This window comes from Temnothorax nylanderi, unplaced genomic scaffold, assembly GCF_030848795.1.
Source record: "Temnothorax nylanderi isolate EJ_2023f unplaced genomic scaffold, tnyl_v1.0 TNYL_tig0146_pilon, whole genome shotgun sequence".
NCBI classification, from domain to species: Eukaryota; Metazoa; Arthropoda; class Insecta; order Hymenoptera; family Formicidae; genus Temnothorax; species Temnothorax nylanderi.
In genome coordinates this window covers 245,517-266,565 of record NW_027249208.1, presented here as the reverse complement: position 1 = coordinate 266,565, position 21,049 = coordinate 245,517, and the positions used below count along the sequence as shown (strand labels likewise).

The following is a 21,049-nucleotide window of genomic DNA, read 5'->3' as shown; positions in this document are numbered from 1 at the left end:
GATTGGAGAACGCGCGCTCATCGCGATATCGTCGATACAACAACCGTAAACATAAACAATCCTTTGAATCCTTGTCAGCGTGTGTGTTAACGAAGTGTCATCTTTCCCTCGATAAAATTCAGATTATTTTTATTTCAATTTTTCGTAAAATCTTTATTGACATTTTGCGTAACCGTATATAAAATCTAATAATAAGTATATTATTATCTTTTTTGGTAGAGACACAAACGTTTCTTCTTCTTCTAATTTTCTATAAATATTATAATGACGATTATTTTCTTTTATTCAAAATGCACCTGTTTATGTCGCATAGTTGATTACCGACCAGAATTTTCATTTTCATGTAGCCGTCGATAAACACGTGTTTGTAGAATACCACCGCACTAATCGACTTCGGGTAACAAAGGTTTATATTTTTTTGTATATAATTTATTTATGTTTTTATAAAGGTTTAGTGCCTTTAAAAAATCTTTATGCGAGATAATGACTAATTAGCTACTTAAAGTTGATTATATGCGATAATAATTAAGATATATTTTCGTTATTTAACATGAATGCACATTGCAAGTAACAATTATGATAATAATAATGATAAATACTAGCTAAGAAGTCAATCAATTACGATAATAATAATAAATACTAGTTAAAAAGTCAGTTAGTTGCGATAATAATAATTATAAATATTAGGTTCAAAAAATCATTCAATTACGATAATTTAACAATAATAAATACTAGCTAGAAAGTTAACTGGAAATTAAAACTTCAAGTGAAAGGTATATTTAGTATAATACCAATTTTTTTTAATAACGAATATGCATCGTGAAAAATATTTTATGCAGCAGCTTTTTAACTTAATATATTAGATATATATCTTTACAATATTCTTCACATATAAAATATTGATACGCGAATAAATGCGCTTTTTGCTCTTCTTGCGCTTCTTGTGAAGTTGCATAATTATTAATTACATACGAGTTTTCTACTTGATCAGCAGGTGCGATTGCACGGGAAGGGAGATATTTATGGTGAATTGCTATGGAAACCCATATGTAAAACTTTGTCAGGTCTCCAGTGAACTCTCTACGCAAAGGCACTCTATTGACTCATAAGCTCTTAGATTAATAAATTTATTATAGCAATTAACTTTATTATAGCAATAAGCGACAATAAGTTTCCCAGACGAAAATATCGCAGTTGTGTGTGCACAATGAGCGGAATTATTCACGAGAGAGATAAGAGAGAAAAACGAAACCCGCCGTGTGGGAAAGTGCGCTCCGCTGAAAGCACGAAGTGCAGGAAATCCCTGTTGAAGCTAAAGCAGCAAGAGTACCTGATGGAAAAGAGTCTCGCCAACTTGATGGAGAACATGAAACTGGAACCAGAAGTTCTACGACCCGTTTTGCATAATATGAGTGACATCTCGAAAAACAGGTAGGCAGCGAAAAACGAATCAGTCGATCTTAGATTGCGTTATGCATATCAAGTCCGCGCGGCATCGTTCCGCAGCGTCTTTAACTTCGATATATGTCTTTAAAGGCAGATTTTTCTGGATAATATGAGAAAACCCTTGGAGGAAATTGCTGAGGAGATGCAATCGGCGCAATCAGTCACGAATTGTCCCGAACAGATCCAAAAATTAGGTGAATCTTTGCATATCCTCATTTACTTTCCACTTATAATATACTCTCGCTTTTATTTTTATTCTTATTCCCGAATTATTTTTGTATTTTAATCTAAAATTTTACATATAATTTCTAATTAAACGTGTTGCAATTTCTATTCGTTAAAAATTTATTTAAAAGAAATTTAAATTCTAATCCAAACGCATCTTAACGATTAAAGAGATAAGTTCGGTGTTTAAAACCAGAAAATAAATTTTTATTTAGATACAAATGCATACAAACTACGGCTCGTGAAATTGTCGCAAAAAATTCGGGACTTTCAGGAGACCTGCCAACTGCAGACTACGACTTTGTCGCAGGAGCAAACTGCTCTCGAATCTGAATTACGTGAATTTGAATCGAATTTGCATAAGTATGAGAATGCAACCGGTAGTATCGGCAAACCGACGTCCGCCGCGTCTTCTAAGGAAAATAAAAAGTGTTATGATTATAAGGAGATCGAGAACTTCCACGAGTTAATTGCTAAAACAGGTATCGAACACATTTGCATTCGCCTGCGTTGGCAATTAAAGTGAGCAGTAAAACATAAATTATATGACAGTTGTTGTTACTTTATAACACATAATATATTTGTGTTAAATATCGCCTAATGAAATGTTTATATTAATCCAATCAAGTAGTAAATATAAATAATAAATCATGCCCTATTCTTAATTCTATATATTCTTAAACTTTACTTTTATAATTTTATCATTAAATACAATTAAATGCATTCCATCAATTGCTATACATTTATGCAGAGCGTATTAAAAAAAAATGCTACACATTTGTACAGAGCGTATTAAAAAAAATCAGTATACAAAGCATATTAAATTAAAAAGTTACGTCGCAGGCCACACTGATAATTGGAGCGACGAGGATCACCTGTTGTTTCTAAAAATGCGGAAGAAGTGCAGCAACATCCCTGCCTTGGTCGTTGCCATTCGAGTCAAATGTCCGGATCTAACAGCGGAAACTATAGTCAATCACGAGGCTTGGTACAAGGTTTATCTGAGGCTGCGTGAAAAGCAACGCTCGAGAGTTACAGAGTGGCGCAAACGAAAAGAAGTGGAGAAGATGAAGATGAAGAATCGCGAGGATGAAACCGGGGCCGAGACCTTGGAAGAAATTTCGCGAGAGAGAAGGCACTCCAATATCATGGAAGATCTTTCGACTTGCGTGATGGATAAATGCAAAGGAAGGACAACGAAGAGTGGCAATTCTGTTGATGTCAATAATCAGAAGAAGGAATTAATAAGACGGTGGAAAACCGAAAGAGAGAATAAACGTTTGATGGACGAGGAGCAATCGAGGATTCTGATGGAGTCGAAGCTTGCCGCGCAAGATAAACGTAAAAGGGAAAGATTGAAAAGACTTCGGGAAGTTCTGGCGGAGCATCGTGAGAGAAAATTGATGGAAGTTTCTTCCGAAGCTTCGAAAAACGACTTGAGCGCGGAACCAAAGTACAACCCGATGTTGATTAAAGCCTTTAGGTAATGTCAGCTGTTTTCAAAGTTATACGAAAAGAATATTAACGTACTAAATAAAATAATGAGAAAAGTATGAGATTTTCGTATCTAATTTTTATCTTACAACTTACTTTCTGACCTTAATAAAAAAAATTGTAATATTTTAACAAGTGATATGACTTAAATAATCTAGATGACTAATATAGATGTAGCTTATAGTATTGTCGTGCTAAATCTTAGAGATAATTATAAAATTGTGATTTTTGATAATATTAGAAATTTAATACTGATAGGAAGCAAGATGCAGAATATACAAGAAGAAAGAAAAATTTGATAGCGAGACGGAGGTTGATTAAAAATCAAACGGTAAAAATCATAAAATCACAAATCGTTAAAAAGCAAGATCACTCGACTTTGTTGAATTCGACTGAAGTATGGAGAGAAAAATGCAGACTGCATGATCCTAACACGAGGGAGCCGAAAAAGCTGCAATATATTAAAGACGTTCCACGTTTGTACGTTTTTTAAGAGGAGGAATGCTTACTTTTACGTGTCTAATTTACAATTAAATATTTCGTCTTTTTAGATATGTCCAATGGAGAAACAAGGAATCGATGGAGATCAAGGATGCTCTGACGTTTCCTTGAAGTCAAGGAACTTTTCTCCTCAGCCAAAGTGCATTTACAGCTTAACGAAAAAGGCAATAAAGAAATACATAAAACGTTGATATATACTTGTTTATTTTTCTTTATGAACGTACCTTTTTGTTTCCTTCAAACAATGAACATAATAAGTTATGAGTAAACGAGTGTCGAATTTATCCAGGATCGTCATTTTACGTGTGTATTCAGCTTTACAATTATATTACAAATCGTAGTTCTTTCTTTGCGTTTGTTTCCGTTACTTTTATTTTCAGTAGCATAAAAGGATCAAAGAAAAAGGGAGAAAATTACCGTCGTCAGGGATAACTTCAACCCTCGATAGCTTTTTACTAGCTCAAATATATATATAATATACTTTCTATCAATCTCTTTCGGCTCGTTAATTCGAGATATTCTTTCGTTTAGATTACCAAATACAAAAACACATAGGTGTGATATAATATATATAATGCTATGATACAAAAGAGTGTCTCGTATATCGCGCCGAATATGATAGCTCGACGATAGCTCGACGGTTCGCCCGCAGTACTTTTAATTTCCTCTTTAATAATTATCACTATATTTATTTACGTATCGCGGGATAATCTTACACGGCGTGATATGGTGACACCTCTCACTCTTTGTGAGAATACGCGCAAAGACCCTAAAACATACTCTTCTTTTTTTTCTCTCGCTTTTAGACAGTACATTATATTTATACTCTTGTTTCTATTTATTTATTTATTTATGTAGAAATATAATTATTCAGAGGAGTTTGTTTTATTACAACGAACGATAAATCACGTTTTAACATACATTCTATTTCATTCACGCTCTCTCGATTGACACACACGTCACTGCAGCTGCCGCGATTACTTGTTTATCACTAACCTCTGTCCAAAATCCAAATAATAAATATATACATGTGTAAACATTTGTACAGCGAAGCCTCCTTTTCATCCCCTGTAACCTATCACTAACATTTGTTTCCTTAGTCAACGGTGAAGTCCATGTGTACTGCGCTGTCTCTCGTCTCGGCAGACTAATTTTTGCTCTATTAATGACAATCCTGCCATTCTTTCGAATAATAGCAGCTCGTTTCACAATAACGCACTTTCTTTCTTGAGTATGAAAATCGACTATAGACGATCATCAGAAAAAATGTGAGCATATCTTTTTTTTAACGAACGCTCCGAAGAGATGTTTCACGAGAAAACTTCAAAGTGAAAGATAATCATGAATCCTATAAGTTTATTTCTATAAAACTATAAATGAATCCTATAAATTCATTAATAAAATAAAAATCTGTAAGTCTCTTTGGTAAGCGAAATGAAATGTTTAAATTGATCTAATCGTGTTTAAATGTTTGAATTAATATATTACGGAGATGATGCAAGAAAAAACAGTTGGCGAAAAAAAGAAAGCTTTTCTGAGAGGGTTTTGAAGAACGCATAAGTTATTGATAAATTTTATTAGAATCTTTACATTCGTGAATTATTTACAGATATAATTGCATATGTATATATTTATATATATATGTATAATCGTAGCTGTCGTTACGGTTTCGAAAAGAAAGACTTCCTCGAATTTTTCGTGACAATACTGAAGAGGCTGACTTCGGAGAGAACTGCTACCAAAGCCGCGCGAGAGCATATACAGCATATAGCTTCCGTTTTTAGAAGTTTTTGGCTTTTTTTCATGTTCTCCGCGAGGAGAGAACGCTTCAATCAATTATAAAAATATACGGTAGAAAAACGGTATAAAAGAACCACTTGTCTTCAACCGATGTCACGACGACATTCGGAGTACGATTTAGAAATTGTTTCGGCATAGTTACCAAGTGGACCAATATTATTCATCTTTTTTTTTTCTTTCGCGTGTAAAACACTTTCGATTCAAAGTGCGATATTATTAAATCGTCAGTCTGCGAGAAATATTCTTGCAGGTATTACCGTATTTTTGGATATCCATTATTATCGAATTAAAAAATACTAAAGAATCTGATTTTCTCTTATAAAGCTCGCTCATATTTCCCGAACATAAAACACTTAGACGAATATCTAGTTGATAAATTATTCTTTCCGATGTATTTTCCGAGAGAGAACCGTACGCGTCGGGAAATAAGTTCTCGCTTAAACTCTAGCATTGCACGCTTCGAGGACGGTACAAATTCGGAAACAAGACCCTACGGTTCGCATCGTGTGACTTGCTGACAAAAAGGTAATTTGTAATACGTGTGATAATATATAAACTAATGAAATTTTCAATGTAGGTTTAGATAATCACAGTGTTCGCAATACGAAAATTGTTATAATTTAATGTTACGTAGAAAAAATGTTACTATTTTTACGTAGAACGTTAAAATTATAACATTTATTGCAAGAATACTTATATTGACAACAATTATGAATATTGTTGTGAATATAAAGGTATATTTTTGCACAACTTAATGCCCGACAAATTTGTATCGCACTTGTTAGAAAAATCAGACACTCAAATTATTTTGTGCACATATTACCGATCGCGTTGCAGTTATAAAAAGAAAACCTCTAGTCCCTCCGCAATCAAGCCTCTCGCACCGAAGTCTAATTAACTGATTCGCCGATAAATAATAATAATGATATATATATCTATATATATATATATATAACGAGGCAAAGCGAATCAACTCATATAAAACTATTTGATACATTATATAAAACTAATAAATTAATAATAGCATCTTGGAGAGACCTCAAAGTAGAATACAAATTTTCGGAGTTTACTGACTACCGAAAGTTTTTACCACGATTTCGCAATCCCCCCCTGCGACAAGAAAAGCTAATAAGAAAAATGCGAACGGTTATAAGAAGCGACAAAGTCACGTGCGCAAAATCAAATTTTCAATCCTCTGAAATCGAGAAAACGATTTTACGACGAATGATTTTGTGCGAAAATTCGCGGGCGTTGCGTGAATCAACGCGCAACGGTTACTACATAATTACGGTTCGCGTTTTGCCTTCTCCCGGATTCAATAGTCGTTCGTAAAAATCTGGTGTTATGCAGTCTTCTATATAGTATTTAGCATCTCGAATTTCTATCAAGAAACGAGACAGGTCATTTTTTTGTTTTCTAAGAGAATTCAATCACACTTAATAACCGAATTTCACTAATATCTAAACGTCAGAAACGCACGTGGTCCGAGTTAGCACAGTCCGACAGATTTCTTTCTATAGACGGCATAGTTGCCAAAATATATTTCATGGAAAGAAAATTAATCTGCAAAAATCAAATAATGTTATGAGCACGAAAAATATACACGAAGAATTTATTTTGAGAATCAGAAAGATTAAAAAAACGCGACGAAGTTTTTTTCCCTCCGGATGAAATTCCAACGTGCGCTTCTAAGGTCAACGCGCATCCTTAATGCTAAACGAATGAATTCATACACGTTTTGCTGCCAGATTTATTGACGTGATATAGACGGGTGTACATCTGGGCCTCGATAAAGCGCGAGTTTAATCGTAAATCAAGTATGCGAAAGATCTTAGATCTTATATTCGTCAATAAAGTTATCAAATCCGCAAACAATGCGAAAATTTGCGCATAGTCCCTCGTAATCGAATATAAATGCATCGCGTCGCTTCGCTAATGATCGGATAAACACTTTCTCGAAAACGCAACAAAATATTTGCTCCACGAAATAAGCTCGCACAAATCGCATCTGACAAAACTGTTAATAAATTTAACAATTATATGTAAAATCAAAAGCTATAAATTAGTTTTTTTGTTTTTAACAAGAGAAGTTGAGACACGTAGCGATAAAATTGAATGAATTCCCAACACGATAAAGATAAGTTTAATAATTTTCTTCTACGGTTTTCGTTTCCTTTTTAAGAAATAAAGATGTTCACAAAAAATCAATGTAAAGTAATATGTAACAAAAGTTTCTCTTGGTGTAAATTTTCAAAAGGAGGAAAGCAAATTTGAAAGAATAATATGATGGATCAACATTCTCTGAATACATATTAGAAACCATTCAATTTTTTCCCTACGCGTTGTGGAAAATATGAAGACTCCGTATAATCGTTAATTACCGCGAGACATATGCTAACGAACCGTCGTTAGCAAATTCCTCGAAACGTTCGCTACAAGAGAAAACGAAAACAATTTTGGAAGAACGGAAGCGTTCGTTTGATCGTCATCGTCGTCTTCGTTTCCAAGCCGAAAAGACGTACGTACTCCACTAAGATAAATCATAATTATTCTTGATATCAGTATTCGCGGAATCCTGAAGTCCCGATGGATAGAAACTAGATACTTGTAGCATCCGAGTTTGACTTAGTCGGGCAACGTGAGCACAATCAGTTTCACGTTTGCTCGTCTCTGTGAAAAAAACGCGACGATCACCTTTTTCCTTTTTTTTCAAGTACTATGTATACTTGTAAACTATAAATGTATAAAAACGATTACTCGCCGCGTTCGAAAGAAAGTAACACAATACAATTTCTTTATGATTCTCGAAATCATAACTGTTTTTAAATCTGTTTGGATTTCTAAGCACAAGGAAAAAGACATCTCTTTTGCTTATGTATTATTCGACAAATCAATGATACCCTTCATGGAGTGCAGTAACGGCTGTCGTATACTGGCAATGGAAACGAAGACGAGGGCGAAAAATGCGATCCTAAAACTGTATTTGTATTAATTCTGTGGAAAATGATGGATGCGGATTTTTTTTTGATCGCTTTTTAAATAACCAAGTATTGCATCCTACAAATGATTTCTCGAGTATATCTTTCACAAATATTTATAAGAAATATTGCTAAAATTTTCTTTAGTTTTTGAATTTACAAATGTGACATCAAATTTTAGAATCGCATCCTTCAAGTAGTTTGCATTACACTATGAGTTCTTTCTCTGTCGTCTTACGCCAATAGATCCCGCTTTTCGCTTTCGTCGAGAGAGTACGCCATACACACACACTATTGTTTATCTCTATAAGCTTGTATAAAAAACGATATCTCTTTGTTCTTTTCTTTCCTTTTTTTTATCGTTTTCGTCGTTTCGTACACCAAGGACGAGTGAGTGCATGAAGCAAACTATATTGGGACAACATGAATTCTGAATAAATACTTAATATTACAACAAAATCTTAAGTATTCTTCGTAAATGTCACCGCTATATAGTTTGTAAGAAAATAAGATACTTTACTTGAAGATTTGTATGTACAGATATTACAAACAACGTTTCGTAATGCATAGGCAATGCGTCTTGCTACTCTATTATTATACATACTGCAGAGGAGGACCTATACAAATCCGCCCTCCATCGAAGTTCGATTCGTGTTGTCTGCAAAATTTTGTGGACCTTCGATATTTGGTATCGTCCATTAAAAGTGAGTAATTAGTGTAATTACCGCTTATGTCGATAATACTGACCTAATCTCTGAAACTTTCGGACATTGATTAAACACGAGATTTTCTACAACCTGATAATGTGCTTATTTAGTATCACCAATTCTTGCTATAAATAAATTTTATATTGAATTTCTAAACAAAGATTTTTTTTAGAATTTTTTTCGTATACGTATATAACAAAATATTGCATAAATATTTATTATAACTTACACAGAAGATAATATGTATAATATTACTAAATAAATATTGAGATTGAAACAGCTTTCAAACAAATTTTGTAATGATCAATTCTTTGTTCTACTATAATCAATTAGATTATTATTGGACCATAAATACAAATTTATTATTGTATTATCAAACGTCCTAATGCGGGAATTTATTTCATTACTTCTTTACACGAAGTTTGAAATATTAATATGCAAACATTAATATGAATGTTATGATAATCATCACGGAAATATTCCTTATATCATTTCATTAAATTTTGAAACAAACGCAGGAAATTTAAGATATACATTTATAAATCCTCGGAATAAATGTATCTAAATTTTAATAAGTTAGCATTATCGAAACAAGCAGCGCTTACTTTACTCAAATACAGTCTGAAAAGAAAAGAGGAAGCAACGACGAATTAAACTGATAGTGTTCAAACTGCACATAGTTTTTGTAGCCTTTTCCTTTTCGTATTAATTTCATCCATAAAAAGAAATTGATCAATTATTAATATGTGACATTATTTACAAGTGAATTTTGTTCGAATGTAATTTATTGTACTTGATTTCTCTCGGAGAACTTGGTTCGTAGTATTTTCTCGGATTTTTTGTGACTCCCAACGCTTCTCGCCTTTTGCGCCATTTCGATAGAGTTAAGCAATCGCCAGAAGTTTTCGCTCGTCGAAAATGATCGTATTGACGGCGTACTTTCGCTGGGAAAGGAACAAAAGCTAATTTGAACGAACCACGTTCCCGAGCCGGTCGCACGAAATATTTAACGAGCCGATCTCGCTACCACCGACATGACGGATCGATAAACCTCACAGACGCCCGCCGTTTCGGCCAACAACACGCTAATCCTACCTCAACGTTCGATCGCACTTAAAAATCTCTTGCTACCATTCCTATTGAAGATCTCTTTCTCTCGCTCACATGCATTCCCACATAGTTATAGTCTCTATGCAATTTTCTGACGGAACGGTATCTTGTACCGGAACCGTCTTCAAAGTCGTAGCACAACTTCGACGATTTGGGGGAGAGAATTGTCTTGAGTGAAAGGGACGATCGCGCTATAATAGCGTCCGAGATTTGGCTACGCGAAACGAGAGTTATTCCAGCCGACCGATCACACGTGCATACCATCGCGAACATTTGTATATACACACAGGACGAAATATACCACCGCACTCACACTAGGAAGTCAGGGTCACTGTAGTCCTCGCCGCTTTCGCTGCTGTCGGAGATTCTTCTCCTCTTCTTCTTCTTGTGCTTCCTCACTGACTTGTCCGTCTTGTGCGTGCGGTGCTTCCGGTGCGACTCCCTCGCGTCCGGATGGGTGTGTATCGTCAGCTTCGGCACCCGCGGCGTCGTCGCCGGCGTCCCCGCGACCGTCGTTGTCGCCGTTGCTGCCGCCATAATCGGCCGCGAGTTTACTGAATTGTTCGGATGCTCCATCGGAGCGGTCAGATTCGATTGTGGCGGTAACTGGAACTGCTGCTGGCCAGCCGTGATGATGAGAGCGGCGGCATTTCCCGCGACCGCACCGTCGGCTATCGTCCTACCGTCAGCCTCGGGACGCGGCGGTATCCTTGCCGCTTGCGGATTCTCCGCACTGTGCTTGCCACCACCGCTGGTGTCGGCAGCATCGTTGCCACCATCGTCGTCTGGTTCCTCAGGATCAAATTTCAGCATCAGCTGCTTGAAGTCCAGATACTCTTTCACAAGCTTCTTTCTGCCGTTTTCGTCCAGCTCCTCGTTGATGGTCACGCCATCCCGCAGCCTCTGCAACGTAGCCTTGGGCTCGAAAAGCAAATTATTCTTACGATTTACGGCCTTCTCGTAGACCTTGGCTGCTTCCGACGGCGAATATTGACCGATCTTTGCGTCAGAAAAACCATAAAGGTCTTTAAGATGCTGCCGAAGTGTTAATAGAAGCAAAAAGCCTTGACTGGCGGTAATATACTCCCTGAGCAAGGTGGTATCGCCTGGCAACCTGGCTAGAAGAGCTTCTTCGTCCTCCTCATCATCTTCTTCGTCCTCCAGAGCTGACAACAATTGATCAGATTTTGGTTGACCATCTGGTCCTATCATCGTCGTTTGTCCCGCTGGCTGCCCCATTGGCTGACCCATCGCCTGACCTATCGGCTGCCCCATGGGTTGACCCATTGGCTGACCCAACGGCTGTTCCATTGGCTGTCCCATCAGCTGTCCTATCTGCTGTGCTGTCGGCTGTCCCATCGTATGCCTGGAATGCCCAGATTGCCCCGCGCTGCTCTCTTTAGGCAGCAAAGCCTCTTTGAAAGACTGTAGTAGATTCGTCCCGGACATAGAAATGATAATGTCAATGTGATGGATGATGAAGAGCGGTTCGTCCTGTACTTGATATGTAAAGTAGGCGAGATTGTCCGCCAGGTATAGCATCTGCGACAGACTGGTTTTGGCAACCTCGTCGAAGTGCTTGAGAAAAGACAATACGATCGCCCGCCTCTGCTGTTTCGTGTTGCGCAGGATCGTATAGAGGAAACCGTTGAGCGCACCCGGGAACTCGCCCTCCTTCGTTCGCATACCTCTCACCGTGATGTCGTTCTGCAGGATTTTCTGCAACCGGTAGCTCAATTTGATGCCAAATTGCGACTTCATGTGAATGAAGCCCGGATATTTCTTCTCGATATCCTGCAACTGCTTATCCGCGCTGTGGCTCACGACTTTCTCGCAGTCGGTGCTCATACAGATCAGATAGGGCACTATCTGGACGGGATGTACCAGACCCTGCGCCAGGATCAACTGAATAACTTTGAGAGCCGCATGTCGCACGCTTACGTTGCCGTGCAAGAAGGACTCAAGGATCTCTTTGATATACAGCTGAATAACAGTGCTCGCCATGCCTGACGACACGTCACCCATCTCCTTCAAGTTCTCCTGCTTTGACAGCTTGGCCCATTCCAAATCCTGCTTAATCATCCTCTTCTCCTCTTCTTGCAGATATACCTCGATGTTGTTAAGCACTTGAATTCTCATATGGACCAATGCGTACTCCGATGTGAGCAAATGATGGTAGAGTTCTTTCAGCTCCGGTAACATCATAAACTCATAATGTCGTATGCAAAGAGAACCTATGGCCGATAGTGTGAAGTGTCGGATATCGTCATTATTTAAATGAACGAAATAGCTGAGTGTCTCGAAGACCTGATCCTTGATGTTATCCGCTAGGCCCTCTATCACCTCTGGATCCATGAAGTTAAAATGACGTAGCAATAAGCCGACCGTGAAGAGCGCTCGTCGGAAAAACGGTCTGCACCTTATTAACGTAGGATTCGTCGGATCCTTCTCGTAAAATGATTTGTACTCCGTCAAATGTCCGTAGTATTTCTTGAAGCAGTCTCGTATCAGTTTGTAGTTTCGTGTGACGTTATTGACTACAGAGCCCAGACACGATAGACAGCTTGCAACCACCGATCTGTCATGCTGCAAGATCAGCTTCACCGAGTCTTCTTCCAACTGTGCTAAAAAAGTCTCGCTGGGATGTTCCATTAGAGGCACCACTAATTCGAGTGTGTGCGCGACGCTACTGATGATCTGATAATCGCCCTGTGTCTGACATTTCAAACTCAGATAAGGCTGTAGAGTGATCGCGTGATTGACCAACAGTCGTGGTCGTATCTTCGCGAACAGATAGAGCGTTGTCAGGCACGCGACCAACCTCTGCGACGAGCCTTTCTTTTCTGATTTCTCCGAGTCTAGATTTGTTTCCTCAAGCCGTAATACGTTCTCAATCAAGCAGTCCACGATTTGCTTGCACGCTGTCAGCAAAGCCCGCGGCGGCTCGGTCTGCATTTTTGTGCTGTCATCCTTGTCCTCCTTCGGCTTGAACAAACTTACCAAGAGCTGCTCAAACCACTCGAGTCCCATATCCTTGCTGGCCGCTACAACGTCCGTGATGTTCATCACTTTTCTCAACAGAGATTCTGAGTCAAGAGTGGGACGCTCTCTTACTGGGGTAAACCACATGTTTTGGAAAACCTCCATGACGAGCTTCCGAATACCTTCTTCGTCATTCACCCTCCTTATCATCTTCACGCATATTTCCGGGATTTTGGGAAAGTCTGGGCACTCCATGCAGATATCCTTGAGAATTTTTATTACGCGTTTTCGGACACTCACACCGGTATCTAGAATTCTCGCAGACAACATGTCATAATATTTGTCTATCAGTTCGGGTCTACTCAAAACAAATTTTCCTACCAAGTCAACCGCTGCCTCCCGTACTGACGTTGAGTGATCGAGAAACGAATGCTTCACACCCAGCTGCATGTCCACCCTCGCCAGCACGCTCGGATCGGCCTCGACGATCATCGTTAAACACTTCATTGCCTTGGTTCTAATGGCAATTGACGATTCTGTCAAAACATGGAGAATCTGCTTCAGATACTTATCAAAACTCTGTGAGAACGGTCTTTTGGACGCGAGATACTGCGAGATCAGTTCCGCGGAGTTGTAATCAATATATGTCTGAAGGATGTCTGGTTTCGTTCCTGTGCTGCAAGGCCTTATTCTACTGACAATATACTTCTTCTTCTCCTCTATAATTCGGTAAGCTTCCGAATTCTTCTGCTCGTTGTTATCGTTTTCGTCTGGGTCTTGCTCGTCCAACTCGGATTCAGTATCTTGATCGCTGCTGTGGTGCCGATTTTTCTTCTTCGACCGTTTCTTGTGTATCTTCTTGCTCGGACTGTTTTTCGACTGGCCCACCCGGGACTTCTCCATCGCGCAATCTCGATACCATTGGGCCAGATAAAAGTGACGCGCATATCCGAGAGCCGGATCCTTCGTCCCGTTGACGGCTAGATAATCCAGAAGTACTTTCTGCAAAAACACAGTCCTTTCTTCATCCTCGTTTAGTCCTGCAATCTCCTTATCCTTTATCTGATCGTAGTCTGAGTCCTTTTGCTGCTCGAGCTTGATGTCTCGTATAATTTGGTCGATGGTCGACAATTTGCACTGCGAATTGACTGCATCTTTGCGCAATCTGGCCGCTACCACGCCGAGATAATCGATGGAAGCTACTCGAAGCGACATATCAGAGCTCTTATTAGAAAAATGTCCTACCAACAGATTACCGAGAACACTTAATAACAATTCAGCAGCGGGCCACTCGGGTTTATTCACCGTCGCCAATAAGTCCTGTACGAAATTCTCAAACAATGGTCTGAAATCAATCTCTTCGCCCTTGCTACCGCATTTGTTGAGAAATACCGTTAAAAAATTCCCGGCGATTCTGGTGGCGGTCTCGTATCTATTGATAATGAAGACGTCAGCATCTACGTGACTCGGCTTCTTCTCGTCGTCTTCCTTCTTCGAGTCCGACAGAACCACTACGCACTGAATAAGCTGTAGGACCAATGCGGTTAACATCTGTATATAATCTTCAGAATTGAGCCTGTACGTGCGTAAACTCCTTTTGCTGCTGGGTAGTCTCGCAATTGACGCCAAGATGTCGTCCAGTAGTAGTCTTCTATGCTTCTCGTACTTTGTAAATATTACAGTGACGAGCTTCAATGCACTCAATTGAAGATCACTCACCGATTCGACGAAAAACGGCGCAACACCCAATGACGATGCATGCAGAACACTCGTGTCCGTCAGAACCTGTATGTTCAATAGCTCAGCCAACAGACCTACCAGCTCGTGCATCTTATTGTAAACCTGCAGAATACTCTTCTCGCGCACTTCCTTCATATGTCCTCGCTTCTTGCGTCCGCTAGAATTAAAATGGTCAGTCTTATTCTTTGTATCTATCTTATATACGGGGTCGAAAGAAGGATAGATCGTGTTCTGCAGCTGAAACTTCATGAAAAGGACTATTCGATCAATCACATCCTCCAGATAAACCGTCTTCGGCATATTGCTGGATGTCATAATGTGCAGCGCGATCAACGACGAATCCACGGCGCGCTGTACCCGGTCCATCGCCAAGTGCATCCATAAACGCCCTTCCTCCACATCATCATTCGGATCCACGAGCGGCGACACCCTCGCGCCGTCTCGTATGTTCTTTTCCAAGATGTTCAACAGCCTCACCAATTTATCCGTAGGTATCGATTCCATGGCGCCCAACGTTTTGAGTTTGGCTGCTTCCGTACAAAGATCATGTAACTGATACTTGGGAATAAGCACCTCCGCAAGCACTTCACCGTCGTCCTCCAGATCGGCACTCGCCAAAGCATCCTCAGTATTCTCGAAAATCGTCTCTATGGTAGAATTAAATCGTTGATACGTATTGGTCTCCATTAATTCCTCCACGCTCAGTTTGGCTAATACAGGCACTAATTTCTTCTCAATCTTGCGTATTTTCGGTTTCGTAGGCGAGTACGATGCATCTCGTTTATCATCATCCTCTTCGTCGTCCTCCGTCATTATCCTTTTTCGCCTGCGACCTTTGTCCTCGGTTTTTCGCCGCTCCGCTTTCTCTTTCTCTCGTTGCACTTGCCGCTCTTTCGCGCGAGCTTTAAAATACTTGTTATTCTTGCCGATCTCCTCCTCGCTCTCGGAATCAGTTTTCGACGCGTCGTCACGATTGGAAATGCCCATTTTCGCCGCGCGACTCGGCGATTTCTCTGCAAACGCCGCCAAACTCTTCTGCATAAGTGCCTGATCAGCCAACGATAATCTGTTTAACATAACAATGGGCTCTTTCATCTTTTCTGTTCCAGCCAATTTCATACTCTTCTCCGAATTATTGTTCTGTTGATGCTGCACGTTGGGCGCTATGCTAGCCGCAGCCGGATCTAAAACATTAACCATGTCGGTGGCCTGTATATTCGGATAGGATGTGGTCTGAGGAGTCGGTAATAAATGTTGTATTGCATGATCGACGCTTTGCTTCGTGTCAATGTTCTCCATCGGCAGATCAATATCGGAGAGACCAGCTACCGGATCGAGAAGGAATTGCTGATTCTCCTGTACCGCATTATCGATATCTAACGATTGACCGCTGCCTAACGCGTGATGAACTTGCTGATTCATCATGGAATCATAAAGGTTCTGCTGCATACCCATGGCCGGATGTTGTTGCAGAGGCACATTACGCATCGGGGATGTCATGTGCATATTCTGTTGTGGCGTCATACCAGCCATGTTGTGCTGAGGTGTCATATTGGTGAGAGATGCCAGCGATGCATTCGGCGAGCTCATATGAGCCGGCGAGTACATGTTTGGTTGAAGGGCTACGTTTGATAGGGGATTCATACAGTTCGTGTCCTCCTGCATATGCTGGGGTGTCGTCAACGTTCTCGTTTGTTCGGTCATAACGTTACTTCTGGGCGACGGAGAAGGCACGGCGAAAGGGGACATCTGCGAAATGTCTGCGTGATTCTGCGGAGTAATTGGCATCCGCGGATGTTGCGTGTGAGCAATACCACTGGCCACCATCGGCAGAAGTACGGACCTGGCTGCAGCGGTTTGAGCCGGACTACCTTGGGGCGTTTGCCTGGAGCCCGAGGAGCTCGAATAGGGCGGCGAGAAACGACCATAGCTCGCCGGCGATTGATTCGCGTGCAGCATAGGCGCACCTTGCGGCCAGTTCCTCGGAGAATTGTGCTGGGTTCCTCTGAATACGTCAGGGTTTATCTGCAAGATCGCCTTGAGCAATTCGGGCGTGTTTTGCTCGTTATCCAGCGATTGCTCGGTATTCGGGTAATTATCCTTGAGTTCAATGTGTTCCGACGATGTCTGCGACAGTGACATTATCAACTGTGGCACGAGATTCTCATCGCGAAGGCTCAGCAATATCTTGGCCTCTTCCGCTACTCGTGGATGAAACAGCAGCGATTTATTAGTCAGAGTCTGCGGCAGCGGAGTTGGTAGGGGCATTTCAGGTAACAAGTCTGTGAGACTCGCGATACCAGCGAGGGTAGTTATTGGCACACTCGGTACAACCCCATTCATTTTGAGTTTGATTCGTTCTGGCATTACAGCCTGGACAAAAAAAAGAGAATCAAAATCAGTTTTAGTGTTCTTAAGCTTCCTCACCTCGTAGGACAATACAATGTTCTGAACACCGCACAGGCATGCTACGAGTACTCGCTTACGATATGCAGTAAATGTAAATTAACTGAACATATCTAAATACACTGTTTCCACAAACGTCTAAATAAATCATTGTTAAAATTTTCTCACTACGCATTTCAAGACATACTGACACAAATATTTCACCGTTGAACCGAGCAGTCTCTAATCCTCTTTGTGTGTTGGACACTAGCACTAAAGCAAATATTGGGAACTCAACAACAAAGTCTTTTTAAGTTCCCATGTTGCAAATGAAAGTCTCAACCAAATTTTGATGAAGCCCGTGGGTCCTCCAATAAGCGATCCATGTTTATCAGCACTTTGTTGTCCTGCAACAAAAATTTGACTTATGTAATTATTCTTAAAAATGTATTATAATAAATATATTATCTTCAAAAAATTAAATATTAAAAAAAATAAAAATAGAAAATATTTAAATAAATAAAAATTACATACTAAAATAAAAATATCATAATACATGCAAAATAATGTATATAAAAACAAAAATAAAAACATCTAACCTAAAATGTGTTTTACGATGCATGTAATTTACATTGCTATAATTAAATGTTTTCTTATTTAAATGTAAACATTAAATCTAATTTTTAAAAGCAAAATTGTTTTACACGTGTTTCATAAAAACCAGAATTATATTTCTTTCTTAATTATTCTGTCTTATAAAAATTGAATTTACTTTCAGATATTTAGACCATTGCTATACAGAATTATAATATACAAAAGAAATATATATTTCACATTTTACGATAAAAGAGGTCCATATTAAATTCACACAAGTCATATATAACATTCGTAAACTAGATACAGCTTCTCAAATCTCACTACCTCAGCATACTGCTACTCAAAACACGAGCATTAAAAAAAATCTTCCTGGAAAAAAATTAAATTTTCGTTAAATTTCCGTAAAAAAAATCCTACGTGTTCGCATAAAACAACCAATCGTTGGACAAAAAATGCAACGTGATCAGCTGACGCACATGAACAAATCAGAATTTCAAGCGGCACAGCGAAACCGTACACCGTGGGATACTACAATAACATTCATTGACCCGACACTCCGCTGCTTTTCCAGGATCAAACCAATATTAATAATCATCATGTGGCACAGGCATATCCCTTTACCTTCTTCGAATGAACGTCTACCATCCAACGTCGTGCAACACCCTCGGCGGGACCACGCGAACAGGTACAACAACACAAGAGGGATAGAGAAGGGGGCAGGGGGGTAAAGGGGGGGGGGGAAGCACGAGATCCTCCTGCGGACGATGAACGTTGAACTCTCTGGTGGGCAGGCGAGAGGAATTGGCCGGATCACTCGCGCGGAAAAGCGCCGTCGCGTGCTGCGGGGACGCAGCGCGGATGACGCGGACACGGACGCGCGGCCGCGGCCGCGCGGCGCGACAGCTCCCGTGCGCTCCGCGCTTACCCGGGACTATTTACGTCGCCGCTCCGCTCCGTCCGCTTGGCTCTCCGCGGCTGGGGTTTTTGGCGGGAGGCCGGAGCGCCGTATCAGCGGCTCCGCGTCGCTTGCGGCCCGCCGGCGGGATCGTCCGGCACGTCGTGGCGACTGGCGCGTCGTCGGCAGGTCGGGATACTCGCCGCGGTCAACACCGTCGTCCGGGGAATGCCCGCTCAATTGTCATCCGCGGGGGCCACCGCGGGGTCTGGCCTACTTGGTTGGACGCGTTTCCACGTCGGCCACGGCGGGCCGCGGTCACGACTCGCGAGCACGACACTGCCCTCACACGCGTTTCACGCGGCGCCGCACGAGCATCGCCCCGTCGCAGGCGCTGCGTCGCCCCGTAAACCGTATTTATAGTGGGAATGCGAAGAAAACAGACACAAAGGCGTCCATTTTGCTTAGTGGCGAGCGAGCGGAAGTGGCGTAGTAGTGGGATATCGCTCGGCCCGAGACGCAAGTATTACCGGCGGGGCGCTACGCGGCGTCGCGCGAGTAGCGCTTTGCTCGGCGCGTTTGCATGGGAGCTACGGAGCTATTTAAGGGGGGAAAACTCGAACGCTCGTCCCCCCCCCCCCGCGAGTGCCCGCGAGCGAGCGCAAACGCGCCGAAATACCGAACGATCTCACGAATCGGGGCCCTATTCTCGTAATCGTGCGATATAGATCGTGGACGTTAATTTTCGCACGACCGATATCGCATGCGTAAAGCTGGATGCACAATACAAAGGTACAGGCAACAGGAACAGGGAATAACACAGGCAATAGATTTTCAACCTATTGGAAGCCATCTATCAATGCTGTAGCATTGATACCCGGCTTCCGATAGGTTGAAAATCTATTGCCTGTGTTATTTCCTGTTCTTATTGTCTGTACTTTTGTATTGTGCATCCAGGTTTATACAGAAGCTACTGATTTACATTCTTCAAATAAAGTGAAAATTGTAACCCGAAAATTTTCGTACGCGATACTCTCACAGCGTTGCCAATTATTTGCATCAATTTTAATCAGTAAGCTCATATGTAGTTCCCGAAACAGCCCGATTTTGCATTTTTGCTCTTAAACATTTATAATAAATAAAATACGAGTTAAAGTGTGCACTTAATGCATAAAGTGCACTGCCGCTATAGGATCCCCTTAAGCTGGATTCAGACAGGACGCGTTAAGAGCGTTAAGTGTCAAGCAGCGAGCAGCAACCAATCGGCGAGGCGATATTTTCTACGCTACTGCTGATATCACCTCTCTGATTGGGTTGCTGCTTGCTGCTTGACGCTTGACGCGTCCTGTCTGAATCCAGCTTTAAAGGCCCTTAGTACGGGTCTACAACCTTGCTTTAAGTCCCGGTCGACAATAAGTGTGCCCTAAGCCTGAAGAAATTATTCAATCACAGTTGAATTTAAAGAGAATAATTGACTGTGATTGGTCAATTTCTTAAGCCTTGTGTACACGATACTAGAAATCGGTCCGAGTTTCGGTTTAAGCCAATGAAACTGCTGCTTTTCTGTAAGAGCTGCAAGTTGATTGGCTTAAACCGAAACTCGGACCGATTTCTAGTATCGTGTACACAAGGCTTTAGGGCTTAAGCCTTGTGTACACGATACTAGAAATCGGTCCGAGTTTCGATTTAAGCCAATGAAACTGCTGCTTTTCTGTAAGAGCTGCAAGTTGATTGGCTTAAACCGAAACTCGGACCGATTTCTAGTATCGTGTACACAAGGCTTTAGGGCTTAGGGCTTAAACCACCTATTGTAGGGACTAAAGGGTATTTAAGCTCTAAGCCGTAAGAAATTGACCAATCACAATCGAGTATTCTCCTCACATTCCATTGTGATTGGTCAATTTCTTAAGCGTCGTCTACAATGGCAGCAGGAGTATGCAGTAAAGGTGGAAGCACATAAAATTGCATATGGCTTCTGCATTCTGTTCATGGCTCTGCAATTTTATGTGCTTTTACCTTAAGACGTAAACAGTAAGCTATTGACCAACCACAGTCGATTATTCTTGAATTGTAAAAATTCCATTAGTCAATAACTTAAGGCCATCGCACACAAAATTGCATAGGCTGCATAAGCATAGCATAAGACCGCTGGACCAATGAGCATCTTATATAAATCAATATGGCGACTT

At 40.7% G+C, this 21,049-nt stretch overlaps 2 protein-coding genes across 3 annotated transcripts; one reads left to right on the top strand and one right to left on the bottom strand.

Moving 5' to 3' along the window:
* Nucleotides 1–849: 849 nt before the first annotated feature.
* LOC139777396 (uncharacterized) lies at nucleotides 850–3,855 on the top strand. 2 transcript variants are annotated; one of them, XM_071714793.1, is made up of 6 exons: nucleotides 850–1,431; nucleotides 1,537–1,640; nucleotides 1,887–2,153; nucleotides 2,515–3,154; nucleotides 3,424–3,645; nucleotides 3,717–3,855. In XM_071714793.1, exons 1-6 carry the CDS (start codon nucleotides 1,208–1,210, stop codon nucleotides 3,775–3,777), a joined length of 1,518 nt encoding a protein of 505 aa, XP_071570894.1. In that variant the 5' UTR covers nucleotides 850–1,207; the 3' UTR covers nucleotides 3,778–3,855. The 2 variants fall into 2 exon arrangements, with proteins under 2 accessions (XP_071570894.1, XP_071570895.1); XM_071714794.1 differs by lacking the exon at nucleotides 1,887–2,153.
* On the bottom strand, nucleotides 3,854–19,409 carry LOC139777395 (Nipped-B cohesin loading factor). The gene is made up of 3 exons (XM_071714792.1): nucleotides 18,587–19,409; nucleotides 17,581–17,775; nucleotides 3,854–17,356 (listed from the first exon to the last, which is right to left on the bottom strand). The coding sequence occupies exon 3, from the start codon at nucleotides 17,348–17,350 to the stop codon at nucleotides 10,571–10,573; it is 6,780 nt and encodes a 2,259-aa protein (XP_071570893.1). The 5' UTR covers nucleotides 17,351–17,356; nucleotides 17,581–17,775; nucleotides 18,587–19,409; the 3' UTR covers nucleotides 3,854–10,570.
* Nucleotides 19,410–21,049: the final 1,640 nt, after the last annotated feature.

Excerpts from the sequence above, each read along its gene's own strand:
- LOC139777396 (XM_071714793.1), top strand. The coding sequence starts at position 1,208 with ATGAGCGGAATTATTCACGAGAGAGATAAGAGAGAAAAACGAAACCCG. Across the intron at positions 1,432-1,536 it reads AGTGACATCTCGAAAAACAG|GCAGATTTTTCTGGATAATA; the intron begins GTAGGCAGCGAA and ends ATGTCTTTAAAG. Across the intron at positions 2,154-2,514 it reads CGAGTTAATTGCTAAAACAG|GCCACACTGATAATTGGAGC; the intron begins GTATCGAACACA and ends GTTACGTCGCAG.
- LOC139777395 (XM_071714792.1), bottom strand. The coding sequence starts at position 17,350 with ATGCCAGAACGAATCAAACTCAAAATGAATGGGGTTGTACCGAGTGTG.